This window comes from Grammomys surdaster, unplaced genomic scaffold, assembly GCF_004785775.1.
Source record: "Grammomys surdaster isolate TR1022 unplaced genomic scaffold, NIH_TR_1.0 209, whole genome shotgun sequence".
NCBI lineage: Eukaryota > Metazoa > Chordata > Mammalia > Rodentia > Muridae > Grammomys > Grammomys surdaster.
This window is the reverse complement of record NW_021604654.1, coordinates 175,697-188,782: the sequence shown is the minus strand read 5'-3', so window position 1 is coordinate 188,782 and position 13,086 is coordinate 175,697. Positions and strand designations below refer to the sequence as shown.

Sequence of the window (13,086 nt, the reverse complement as noted above, 5' to 3'; positions counted from 1 at the left end):
GCAGTGGGACTAGTGTGAGGATGGGAGGTCTTTAGTACCCCTGCTCATATCTGGGACATATTTACCCTAACATTTTTGGTTTGCCTATTGAAGCTTCGATGTTCATTTCAGAGTACCCAATATTGCTATGGATTTGACTAGTCCCAGTGTCTTGGTGTAAGTTAAGGTGTGTATTAAAATTGTATGTCACTCACACCTCCTGAAATACAATAAATAAGAAATAAAAGACCAAACAATGCCACCCACCCACCTCCAGGCACAGGTGGAAATTCAATATGGAAGCTGGCAGGAGCTGACTAAGGCATGCAGTAGGCAGTGGTGAGTGCCGGCTTTAGAAGGTTGTGGAGACCTCGGGGGTGATGCCTTCTCTGAAGACTTTGCCATTTGCCTTATATAAAAAAGCAGATTCTAAGACTGAAACTTGTGGTCCTTTCCCCCAGGGTGAGTGATCACTGCAACAAGTGGATGCCAACTGTATACTGAGGCCACAGACAATCAGAACTGAAAGTGTAGAAAAGAAAATTGATGTGTGCCCCACACCTTGAACTTCTGCCATCTATAACTGTGACAATCACTACTGCCCTAGAGTCGCTTCCAGTGGGACTCAATTACAATACACTGAGAAAGTGAATGTGGAGGTTTTGTTTGTTTTAATGAGTTTTACACAGCCATGCATGGCTGGTAGCCGCACATAGGGTAGGACTCACAGCTCCCTGTCACAGCATAGCTCCATGATTCAGAACCGGAAGGGCGAGGTTGTGGGGTCACAGGATCAGCTGAGATTGCCCCAGACCCAGGGTGGGTGGGTCTATTCTCCCCACTTAGAACCAGAGAACCTGAACTGAGGAGCGAGGCCATGGGAGGGGGGAGGCTGCTTGTCCCAATGGGGAAGTCACAGAAGAGGGATGGATGACAGACTGGTGTGTCCCCCAACCCCACCTGCTGTTCTTACAACTCATCAGGTTGTCCTCAAACAAATGGTGCACCCCCATCCCAGCACACCCCCAAAGCACTGTGTACCAGTGAGTGTGACCAGGAGACACGGTACAGCAGCCTGGGCATCGACATGCACACATGTGAGTAAGACAGAACCATAAGGCTCTGTCCTGTCCGTGGCCTCAGACACGGCACATCCCCTTCGTTGCCTGAGAGCCCCATCGAGGCCCAGACTCACTGGATCTGGCTCCGCCACTCTGCCAAACATTCATCAACGGGGAGTTTCGTGAAAGGATCCCGGGGCCTGCTGACATGTTCTCAGTCACCATCAGGCAAGGATCTTGTGTCCAGTTCCTTCTCATTTCTCCTGGGAGGACCTACTCAGCGGGAAACTGGCTGGTCCAAGCTCTAGGCGCTGCGGACGCTGGAAACGCTGGACAGCGGCTCTCGCATCTTGAAGCTGAGTGACCGGGAAGTCCGAAAACTGTCCCTGGGCCTCAGAGAGCTGTCAGTGGTGGACGCACCGGAGTGGGCCTCAGTGATCCGGCTCACGCAGTCTCCAGGACCTCTCAGGCCTAACCAGAGACAGCCGCAGCATAGGAAGGCCAGCACAGCGTGCCGCACCTCACGGCTGCGGAAGGAGTAGATGAGGGGGTTGATGGCTGAGTTGAACACGGCCAGGGCCAAGATCCAGTCCATGCCACGCAGGTACTCCTGGGCCCAGACATTAGAACCAAAGATGTCTGCCAGGAGCAGGCCAAACAGGGGACCCCAGCACACCACGAAGGCCACCAAGATCATCAGCACCGTGTTGAGTAGCCTGCGGGACTTGCGGCGGGCAGGAGGACGTGGGGACTTCTGTCCATTGGCTCGGACCACCCTAAAGATGGCTCCGTAGAGGCTCAGGATAGTCACTAGGATGAGGGCGAAGACGACCACACAAAAGAGCACATAGCCCTTGGAGTAGAGGGGCAGCAGGCTGGAGCAGTGCGGGAAGGCACACACACAGTTCCAGCCCAGCAGGGGCAACAGGCCCAGGGTAGCTGCGAGCAACCAGCACAGACCGATGCAGCCATACACACGGCTGGTTTTGGTGGCCCCGCTCTCAGCCACCCGCACCATGGTGGCGAAGCGCTCGCCGGCTGTGAAGAGCAGACTGAAGGTGGATGCAGCCAGGGCCATGAAGAGCAGGCCCTCCCGCAGGAACCAGTGCACAGGTGACAACTGGAAGGTACGCGTTCCCGACAGCAGCACGTTGACCACGTAGGCCAGGCCTGTGAGCAGGTCGCTCAGTGTGATGTTGAGTAGGCAGTAGTACACCCAGCGGCGCGATCGCATGTGGATGGCGATGGCGGCCAGCACCATGGCGTTCTCCAGCACCACCAGGGACCCCGCTGCCACCGATGGCCCCCTCAGCATCCCCAGCCCGCCACCGGCCTCAGGGCCCCCGCGGCTAGCCAGCCTGCCACTGTGATTGTAGTGCAGGATGATGAGGAGGCTGTGGCCACTGGCTGCCAGCCGGTGGCAGGACTCTGGGGTCACCAGCGTGGACCAGGTGCTGACGTTCATGCTCTCCCCCAGGGACAGAGTGAGAGAGGCCCCGGCAGGGTGGAGTCACAGCCTGGCCTGGGTTTCCTGTTGTTTGAAATTTCCTGTTATGCTCAAGGTGCCCCAGAGTGGGTGGGGGTGAGGCCAGGGCAGGGAGGGGCATCCTGAGCAGCCGTTGGAGTGACTCTGGGGGCTCTCCTGGAACCCCACCCCTGCCCAAATTTCCCTCGTGGATGGGGGACAGAGCACTAGGTGAGGTGTGGACAGTGGCACCGCCTGGCACTGGCTCTGGTCCCAAGAGCCCCTCTCCCACCGCCTGTGCCCAGCTGTTCCAAACATGCTTATTTATGTACAACAGGTGCCTAACAAATGTTTGTCAACTGTACACAGAGAGTATGCCATAAATGTTTGTCTCTTGTATACACTGGCCAAGCCTTAATAGATGTCACCCAAAGACATCAAGTACACTGCTCACGCACAACAGGCACTTAACATCTTTTTAAAACTTTTGTGACAGTTATTTATTTAGTGTAGGGGTCTGTATGTGTCATGCCATGTGCTGAGGTCAGAGGACAACTCACAGGAGTCCTTCCACCATGTGGGTCCTAGAACCAAACTCAGGTCGGCAAGCACCTTTATCCCTGAACTGTTCACTGGTGCTTAATGTTTAATGACCTCACACAGCAAGTGCTTAATCAGTGTTTGCTGTGTGTACACAGAAGGTGCTTTAAAAATATGCGCCATGCTGGGCAGTGGTGGCGCACGCCTTTAATCCCAGCACTTGGGAGGCAGAGGCAGGCGGATTTCCGAGTTGGAGGCCAGCCTGGTCTACAGAGTGAGTTCCAGGACAGCCAGGGCTACACAGAGAGACCCTGTCTCAAAAAAACAAAAACAAAAAAAATATGCGCCACATTAGGTGTAGCAGCATACGCCTTTAATATCAGTACTTGGAAGGCAGAGGCAGAAGGATCTCTGTAAGTTCCAGGCCAGCCCGGGCTACATAATAGAGATACCCTGTCTAAAAAACCCCAAATAATTAATAATAATAATAATAAAAGTGTGCCACCAATACACAGTAGATGCTTAAAGTCACCCATTTTTTAAAAATTCCACACACACAAGGCGTTTAACAAGATTTTGTTGCCTGCACCAGGGGTGCTTTATGTTTGTAAACACATAGCAAACACAGCAGGCACCTAATCTGTGCGCAAGGACACCTACAGCTCCCCTGGCAGCACCAACTCAGCCTCAGCACACACAGTTGTTCTGTGCTCTGATCCCAGCCTCAGCTCCTTCCCTGCACTGAGCCCAATCTTACCCGAGGATGGTTCTTGCTTTAACCCTGTGACCCTGAAGACACTTGATGTCAGACAGAGCACAGACTCTGCCAGGGCCCCTCTGCACTGACTCCCCAAGCCTCTACCTTATACTGAGCCTTGATCCCAGGATGATCCCTGAGCCTGCCTAACGTGGCCACAGACACACCATGGTGCAGGGAGACACCCAGGACGAAACCTGGTTCCAAGCCGAAGGCTAACTCCAGTCAAGCCCATGACTGGGCCTCATGCTATGAGTTCAAGTGAGCACTGCCGTGCAGTGTGCAGGAGGACTGAGCACAGCACCCTGGAATGAGTGCAGCCTGCTGCGATGAAAATTACTGTGTTAGGAAGCAGGCACCATGCAGAGATGAAGCTTAGAACCCTTGACCCCCACAGCAGGCACCTAGTCAGTCTTCAAGAACAGCTCTGCCCTTCTAGTATGTTGCCAGGCTAGGCAAGCACCATCTCCCTGCCCCAGATGCACCCTGAAGACAGCACTGGGGCCATGACAGTACTGGGGCGATTCTCTGGGGAGCTGCAGGTAGACACAACAATGTTTGCAGGCACAAAACAACAGTAGCGTCTGGCTCAGAACTCCTTGGACTCTGGCTCCACCCCCAGCATGCGGATCGAGCCATGCCATGTCCCAGAGTGGAGTACTATGCAGCACTGTAAAGAGTCACGGTCAGGGAGCTGGAGGGAGGTAGTGTCCGTAAAGTGCAGCTGACCCTGCATCTGGATTCCAGGACCGCCGAGAATGGCCCGATCTCTAGCTCCAGTGCTCAGAAGGCGTGGGCAGGTTGTGGGGTGACGGGGTGACAGGTACGGGAGAGCAGATGACTCCGTGCTGTATCCTAGTCTCTTGTGATGTCCTCAGAGGTCGGGTGTCGTCTTCAGTCGCTCCCTGGGTCTCTCACGGAACCTCAGGCTTGCGGATGAACGGGGCAGCTGCCAACCCCTGCATTTTACCCTCTGAGCCACCCCGCCCTCCCCACTCCAGTCTCTGCCCAGATTTGACTTTGTCTCTGAGTCAGCATCCTGGCCATGTCCCCTGCCTGGCTCACGGTGAGAACACTGAGCTGTATTTTAGGACATGAAACTTGCAATCCTCCTGCCTCAGCACCCGAGAGCTGAGATATTTCTCTCTTCTTCAGTTCCCTGGTTGTTTGTAAATTACATTTATTTTTCAGTGTGGGTAGGTGTGTCACCATCATGCACGCCTGAGCAGACTCATGGGACTCGGTTCCCTCTGTCCACCGAGCCGGTCCCGAACTCAAGTCGTCAGGCTTGGTGGCAAGGTGCCTTCACCAGCCATCTCACTGACCTCGGTTTCCCCTTTGGTAAGATGGAGTGAGCCCCACGGAGGTCGTGGGATAACCAAGTACAGAGTGATATGGGGCAGCGCTGGAGTGTCGTGGACAGAGGACGCCTCACAGCCTCAAAAAATCAGTCTTTAGCTGGAGTCAACCTCAGTCCAACCAATAGGTAGACAACAAGTAAAACTTCCTCGCTTACACATTTCACTTACCCAGTGTGAGGCCCACTGGAGGACGTGGACAGGGCCCCTGGGAAGTCACAAGACCCGGACAGTTCCCTCCAGTTTTGTTTGTTTTTTGGTTTTTGGCACAGGGTCCTGGAACTCACAGAGATCCTGCTGCCTCTGCCTCCGGAGCTCTGGGGTTAAAGGCCCGGCTGACGTCCTTTCTCTAACAACGAGGAGGGTGAGGGATAAATTACAGAGGGGCTGGGCTTGGAGGCCCGGTGGGGAGCAGGGACTCACTCGCCTATGGACTGGCTTGCCGCGACCCGCAGTTCCGCGCGTGGCCACCGGGGGCGCCGCGTCCTCGCCACCACCGCGTCCCGCAGGGGCTCCCGGCGTCACAGCAGGTTGATCTCGTCCAGGTACCGGGCCAGCACCGAGTCCCGCACGTCCTTGAACACGCTGCGGACGCTGTGCGTGTCCGTGGCACAGGTGAAGTGTGCGAAGAGGCGGCGCGCGCGGGAGCCCTTCCTGCCGCCGTCGTGGGGCTCTGCGCAGCTCGCGTACACGTGCGCGTACATGTCCAAGATGAAGCGCTTGGCGGCCTCTGCGTCCCGCCGAGGTCCTGTAGAGAGGGCGTGGGGTCGGATGGGCGCCTTTTTGTAGCCCAGGCTGGCCTCAAACTCCCTACGTATCCCGGAATCACCCTGGGTTCTCTAACAGGCTAGCCTCCAGGTCAGTCTGTAACCCTAGCTGACTTTGAACTCCTTGACCACCTCACCTTCACCTTCCCAGAGATGAGTGATGGGTGAGCGGCCTCAAGCCAGGTTTGTGTGGCGCTGGGGATTCAACTCAGGGCTTTGTGACAACTCTGGGGATCCTTCACTGGGGCGGGGAGGGGCCGCAGAGCCATCCTGACTGAGGACAGGCGCCATGTCTGTCAGTCCAGCCAGTGGGAATGAGGTGTAACGTGTCAGAGTTGTTCATGTGAGCTGAAATGCTTGGTGAGGCTCAGCTCGAGGACTTGGGTGTTAAGATGGGGCGGGGCTGCGCGCAGTGGGAACTCTGCAAGCGTCCAGGGACCTGGGTGTTCCATAGATGTGCTCCCCACTACACGCCGTCCATCTTCTGGAGGTCATACAGGGCTGACTGGGAGTAAACTCCGGGTGCAAACAGTGTGGGTTCGAATCCTGCTTCCAGTGCAAAGGCGATGGCTCAGAGGATAAGAGTGCTTGCTGCCAAGCCTGAAAACCTGAGTTCGAATCCCCAGCACCTAGGAAAAGCAGGAGTGTGCCTATAGCCTCAGTTCTGGGAGTAGGGGTATGGAAGCAGGGACTCCCGAAGGAGGCAAAGATGGGTAGAGCAGGACTCAGGCCGCCTCCACCTGTCCTCCACCCCTATCCCCAACCTGCTTTAATTCCTCACTGGCTCAACTGCCAGCCAGTGACTGCCCATCTCTGAGTCTCAGTTTTTCCATCTCTACAGTGGACATGTCCTACTCTACGGGCTTGCTTTATTCTTCTTTTAATCTGACCAAAGTATCACGAGTTTTCCTTTGTGTTACTCTGTGTGTGCACGGATGTGTGTGCACATTTGTTACTCTGTGTGTGCACGGATGTGTGTGCACTCAGGTGCAGGGACACAGGGACACTTTGGCTGTAGTTCTTTTCTGAGTCAGAGTCTCACTGATCTTGGAACTCACTGACTTACTAGGTGGTCTACCTGGTGATGCTGGGGGGAACCCTCCTGGATCTACCCAGCACCATGCCAGTTGAGCTATTTATGCTGCCGTGGATTCGAACTCAGGTCTCCATGCTTGCGTGTGCCACACTCTTTACTCACTGAGCCAAGGGAAATGTCTTTTCAGATTCAAGGCTTCAGTCTTTTGTTTCCCCATGACAGGGTTTCTCTGTGTGGTCCTGGCTGTCCTGGAACTCACGCTGTAGACCATGCTGGCTTGTAACTCAGAGATCCTCCTGCCTCTGTCTACTGAGTGTTGGGATTAAAGGTGTGTGCCACCACTGCCTGAGTTTAATTTTTTTTCCTGGCAATATTGGAAATAGAAACCAGGGCCTCTCACTTGCTAGGCAAGCACCCTGCCATTGAGCCACATCCTTAGGTATTTTTAGTCTTTTAAAGAAAATAAGTATGAAAACATTGTCGGCTTGGGCTTCGGTTCTGGCGACACGGCTAAATGCAGCAAGAAGGTCGGGATCGGTGGAGATACGGACCCGCTATGGTACCTCCCTCCGGAAAATGGTGAAGGATATTGAAATCAGCTAGCATGCCAAGTACACTCGCTCCTTCTGTGGCAGGACCAAGATGAAGAGACCAGCCATAGGCATCTGGCACCGTGGTTCCTGCATGAAAACAGCGGTGGTGGGGCCTGGCTACAACACCACCTCTGCAGGCACAGTGAAGTCAGAAGACTGAAGGAACTGAAACGCTGGTAGAAGCCCTACCGTCTGAGACTCGCCTGCCCTGCAATAAATGGGTTAATTTATGTGACAAAAAGAAAAGATTGTCACAAAATGCAAAGCACAGGAGGAAATGTCAGAGGCAAATAACGTTTCTCGAATCCGCCATGGTGTCCATGGTGCCTGAGTGAAAGCCTCACCCACAGGCTGATGTGCTGGAATGCCTGGTCCCCAGTTGGTGGACCTGTCTGGGGAGGATGAGGGGGTGTGGCCTGTCTTGGGATGATGAGTGGGTGTGGCCTATCTGGGGAGAATGAGGGGGTGTGGCCTGGTTGGGAGGGTGTGGCTATATTTTAGGAGGTGTGGTCTTGTGTGGGTGTGTCCCTGTTGGAGGAGCCATAGCCTTGTTTGAAGAGGTGTGTCACTGGGGATTCAAAAGCCATCCGTTGCCAGGCTTAGTCTCATTCTTTCTCTGCCTGCTCCGCACTGAGGATTATAAAGCTCTCCACGACTGCTCGGCACCATGCTTGTCTTCTTCCCACCATGATGATTACAGACTAACTCTGAGTCGCAGAGGTAATGAACCAGTGATAAAACACGTCCTTTACAAGAGTTGCTGTGGTCATGGGATAGAACCGTGACTGAGGCACTGGGCCAGCCCGATGTGTTAAGCAGTCCTACAAACCACCTGTTCCCCTCCCAGCCTCTCTCTGGTCTTGAGATGTCTTGGCTAAGACAGGGCTGGGAGTGACCAGCACTTCACATCTTGTACCCCAGGCAGCCAGCCTTGGGGGGTATGGCAGCATGACAGGGGTTTTAGGGGCTCTCAGCTACAATTAAGCCAGTGGTCAAATTCCCATACCAGAGGTCACCAGAGTTGAATTTGAGTGAACTTTGACCTGGTGTCCAGCATGGACCGTAGCCTGGACCACAGCTTGGGGAAAGCTGACGTAAAAGTCTCCTCCAGAATCTTCTCTGCCTTGCATTGCAGACCACTGCCTGGTTTGCAGTGGGTGTTTCATGCTCGCCAGCTTTGGATCACAGGTCTCTAAGTTGGCAGGAAAGTCACTTGTGTTGGTTCAGAGCTCTGGGCAGTCTTCCCAGCAGCCACAAAAAGTGAGAGAGCTTGGCTCTAGGTGACCGGCGCTGCCTCCTCTCACCCTTCACCGTTAGGTAGTGCAGTTTCCCCTCTCGCTGAGTCTGCCTTGCTTGGTCAACCGACTGTGATAGACACAGACGTCCCTGAGACTTGATCATGAAAGGCAGTCAAAGCCAGCCACTGGGATGATGCTGGGTATGGACACTGAGGTTCAGAAGTGGGGAGGACAGCAAGACAGGGAAAGATGCCCCAGTGCACACAGCACAGGAATGCTGGGAATGTCTCTCTGGTCCCAGCCACCAGGCAGTCTTCCCTAGCTCAGCTCATCCCAAATCCCTGACCATTGGGCTGGGCTGGGTGCTGTACGTCTGTGAGTTCTAGGCCAGCCTGGTCTACAGAGTTGAAGACCAGTCAGAGCTTGCAGTGAGACCCTGCCTCAAAAAGGACAGAGAGAAAGAGAGAGAGAGAGAGAACCAAATTCCTGACCATGAGACCTTGAGTCAGGCAAACCAGCTGGCTCACGCCAGGATGGTGTCCTCAGCCACTGAGAGGGGATCCTTCTAGCACTGTGAGTTCCCAGGGCTCAAAGATGGATCCGAGGGAGGCAGACAGCGGTCTCCACCTAGCTACGCTGTCCCACCTGGCTCTGTAGAAGCTGAGTTTTCAACACTATTTGTGTCCTACATCTCTGCGTCAACACACAGCTGAGGGTGGGTGGTTATGGAGCACGCCTTTAATCCCAGGAATCCCAGGGGGCAGAGGCAGGTGGATCTCTGAATTTGAGGCCAGCCTGGTCTACAGAGTGAGGTCTAGGACAGCCGGGGCTACAGAGAAACCCTGACTCAAAAAACAAAACAAAACAAAAACAAAAAAAAAGAAAGGTTACACAAACGAGATAAAATAGAGACGTTACTGAAAAGGGGCTGATGGAGCTGTGACAACTATAATACAGGACAGGTGGGGACTGGCCCCTGAACAGAGGAGCCCCACTTAGAGGGGGTGGGGGCGTGGTCAGGGAGGAATCACTGCCTATGTTCAAGGTCATGCAGTTCCATCCGTTTCATGAAAACAGAAACAGATTTTGAGACAATGTTTCTCTGTGTAGCCCTGGCTGTCCTGGAATTCACTCTGAAGACCAGGCTGGCCTCGAACTCAGAGATCCACCTGCCTCTGCCTCCCAAGTGCTGGGATTAAAGGTGTGCACCACCGCTGCCCGGCTTAGAAACAGATTTTTATAGACTCTTTTCTCACTCAATGGCATCTGCTAAGGGAACCATCTTAATTTTCTCTCCACAGTGTGGGAAACTCAAGTTCATGAGGTTTATCAGAAGCAGCGGGAGAGTCCTGTTCTCTTTGAAGCTTCTGCGGACCCAGAAGGTTCTCTGCGGGGAGCTGCTTTTGGGAGAACTCACCCTGGAAGCTGGGGAAGTATGTGGCGAGGTGGGAGGTGTGGATCTTATCCTCCAAGATGTCCGTCTTGTTGAGGAAGAGGATGACAGAGGTGCTCTGGAACCAGGGCAGTTCCAGGATCGTGCTGAACAGAGCGAGGCTCTCCTTCATGCGGTTCTGGGTGGGAGACAGGTGGGTGGTGACCCAGGGTGATGAAGACCCCTCTCTGGGTGTGAGGGGGAAACCTACGAGTCTGTGTGCACAGCGTCCTGTGTTGAACTACATCCTTCTGAAGTCAGCCTCTGGTTGGATGCTACAGTATGAGGACCCTTGGCTAGAGCTCAGATGTGACCGGCCAGTGAAGACACACGTCATCAGAGAGCTGTCTAATCCTGTGACTTTGGAGAAGGGGGGCACAGGCTGAGCTTCTACAGCCAAGGACACCAGACACTGAGAAAAACCTGGGACTTGGGTGGCGCCCTTCCACACTCTTCCACACCCTGACCTCACGATCCCAACTCCCAGAACTAAATAAGAACCTGGGGCGTCTGTGCTTTAGACCAAGCTGCCCTGCTTGGTCATGGTGGCCACAGAACCTCGCTGTATCTTGTATAGCTGCTGAGCTCCATTCATCCCAGCAATGGGGACAGCAAACCGCTCTCCTAAGCAATGTTCTTCATGTTGAGCCTCACTGTGGCTATCCAGCACTGGGGCTGAGGGTGCAGTGATGCCCCGAGGTTGTGCCGTGTTGTGTGATGAGGGGTAATTTGGCCACAGCTCTGCATTGGTGTGACTGGAGCTGCTCCTGGTGAGGCCAGGAGGGGAGCCCCGTGCATGCGGAGGTGAGTGTGGGGACCATCCCTTCCACAAAGACCCCACACAAAAGATGGAGAGTTAGGATAAAAGCGCCCATGGAATCTCACTGAACACTCCTCAACCCCCAAAGGCACGGCGCCTGCAGTGACAACTTCCTCACCTCCTGATCGTTCTCCTCCAGGCACTGGTCATACTCGCTCAGGGAGGCCAGATAGATGAGGGCAATCACATTCTCAAAACAGTGGATCCATTTCTTACGTTCTGACTTCTGGCCACCGACGTCCACGATGCTGAAGAGAAATGAGGAGGCCCACCACTGAGAAGTCACGTGACCCAGTGGGTCCCTGCTCCCCATCATATACAGCCGCACTGGAGTCATGAGGTCATGTGATCAGATCAAAGAACAGACTGCACAGCTGTGCCACCTGCTATATGCTGGTCGCATTATGGAAGCTGAGGCAAGAGGATTGCTGTAAGTGTGAGGGTGACCTACAGAGCAAGCATAAGGCCAGCCTAAGCTACAGAATGAGATTCCTTCTCTCCTTCCTCCCTCCCTCTTGCATGTGGATGCAGACATAGATCTAGAGATGTGTAGATATGCATGATGACAAGGCTGCAGCCTCAGGAGGAGGGGCTGGCTCTGCGGCTAAGCGCTTGCCGCCTGTCAGGCCAGCAGTGAGGTGGGATTTTGGATTCCTAGCATGAAACCGCAATCACAGCAATGGGGAAGGAGGCTGAGACTGGGGCATGCTGGGGAAGGGCTGAAGAGGCTGAGCTATGCGCTCAGTGAGAGGCCCTGTCCCATGACACTGATGAGTCAACATTCACACACACACACACACACACACACACACACATGCACGCACGTACAACAATCACAGGAAGCTTCTCCATTCGCTCGGGCCTGCATGTTCCTTAAGATGTAACGATCACCATCAGCTGCACTAGGACTGGAGAGACAGCTGCTCCTGCAGAGACCCGGGTTCAAGTCCCAGCACCCACATGGGGGGTCACAACCATCTATATCTTCAGTTCCAGGGGATCTGATGCCCATGTCTGGCCTCTTCAGCCACCTGGGATCACATGCACAATCCCAGCCCATGCACACATAATTAAAATTTTAATTAATCAGTATCAGGTATATGTAAGGCATAAGGATGCACAGGTTTGGGGCACAGGGGCCAACAGAAGGCTGTGGTTCTCTTCACACTTCCCCAGGCTCAGTTTTCCCATCAATAGAATGGGCCACTGTGTCCCCTGCTGGTTCCCCTCTGTGACCAAAGAAGAACAAAAAAGAGCACACCATCGCTTTCTCCACCACAACAAAAGCACGGACATCACTTCCTGTGGCTTCTCAGAAACTAGGTCAGTGATATGGATGTCACTGTCACCTTCCTGAGTACAGCTGTAACTGAGTGTAGATGACAGGACGAAAGTCATCAGACAGCCAAGGCAAGCTCGGAAGCTGGACTTGAGAGAGTTCCTCCATCGAGACATGTGACACGTTACTGTCAAAGACTCACAGACTCCTTTGCAAAGCAAGCAATGTCACGCAAAGCGGGACCCAGCTGGGCATGGTGGGCCACACAGAAGCAGGAAGATCTCTCTCAATTCAAGGCCAACCTGGGCTACACAGAGAAAATCTGTCTCAAAAAGAAAAAGTGGGACACCCAGACAGACAGGCCTGGTGACAGACTTTTGATATCAGTGTCCCAGACTGCACCCTAGATCACAGATAGTCATTTGTGAGTTTCTGTGCCGGACTACAGAGAACTCGAGCAGCTCCCAAAGACAGACCCATCAGCTCTGCTTCCCGTGTGGTTCTAAGCTGGACACCATCCCTCAACACACCAAACCATGTGCAATATATTGTCCCCACCCATCCACCCACCCATCCATCCATCCATCCATCCACCCACCCACCCATCCATCCATCCATCCACCCACCCATCCATCCACCCATCCATCCATCCACCCATCCACCCATCCACCCACCCATCCATCCATCCATCCATCCACCCATCCATCCATCCACCCATCCACCCACCCACCCATCCACCCATCCATCCACCCACCCACCCA

At 54.1% G+C, this 13,086-nt stretch overlaps 2 protein-coding genes across 2 annotated transcripts; both read right to left on the bottom strand.

Annotated features, from left to right (window-relative positions):
• Window positions 1-631: 631 nt before the first annotated feature.
• Window positions 632-2,868, bottom strand: S1pr4 (sphingosine-1-phosphate receptor 4). Its single transcript, XM_028771694.1, has one exon. The coding sequence runs from the start codon at window positions 2,503-2,505 to the stop codon at window positions 1,345-1,347; it is 1,161 nt and encodes a 386-aa protein (XP_028627527.1). The 5' UTR covers window positions 2,506-2,868; the 3' UTR covers window positions 632-1,344.
• Window positions 2,869-5,681: 2,813 nt separating this feature from the next.
• On the bottom strand, window positions 5,682-11,383 carry LOC114624605 (guanine nucleotide-binding protein subunit alpha-15-like). The gene is made up of 3 exons (XM_028771559.1): window positions 11,165-11,383; window positions 10,212-10,365; window positions 5,682-5,908 (listed from the first exon to the last, which is right to left on the bottom strand). The coding sequence occupies exons 1-3, from the start codon at window positions 11,381-11,383 to the stop codon at window positions 5,682-5,684; spliced, it is 600 nt and encodes a 199-aa protein (XP_028627392.1).
• Between the last annotated feature and the right edge of the window lie 1,703 nt (window positions 11,384-13,086).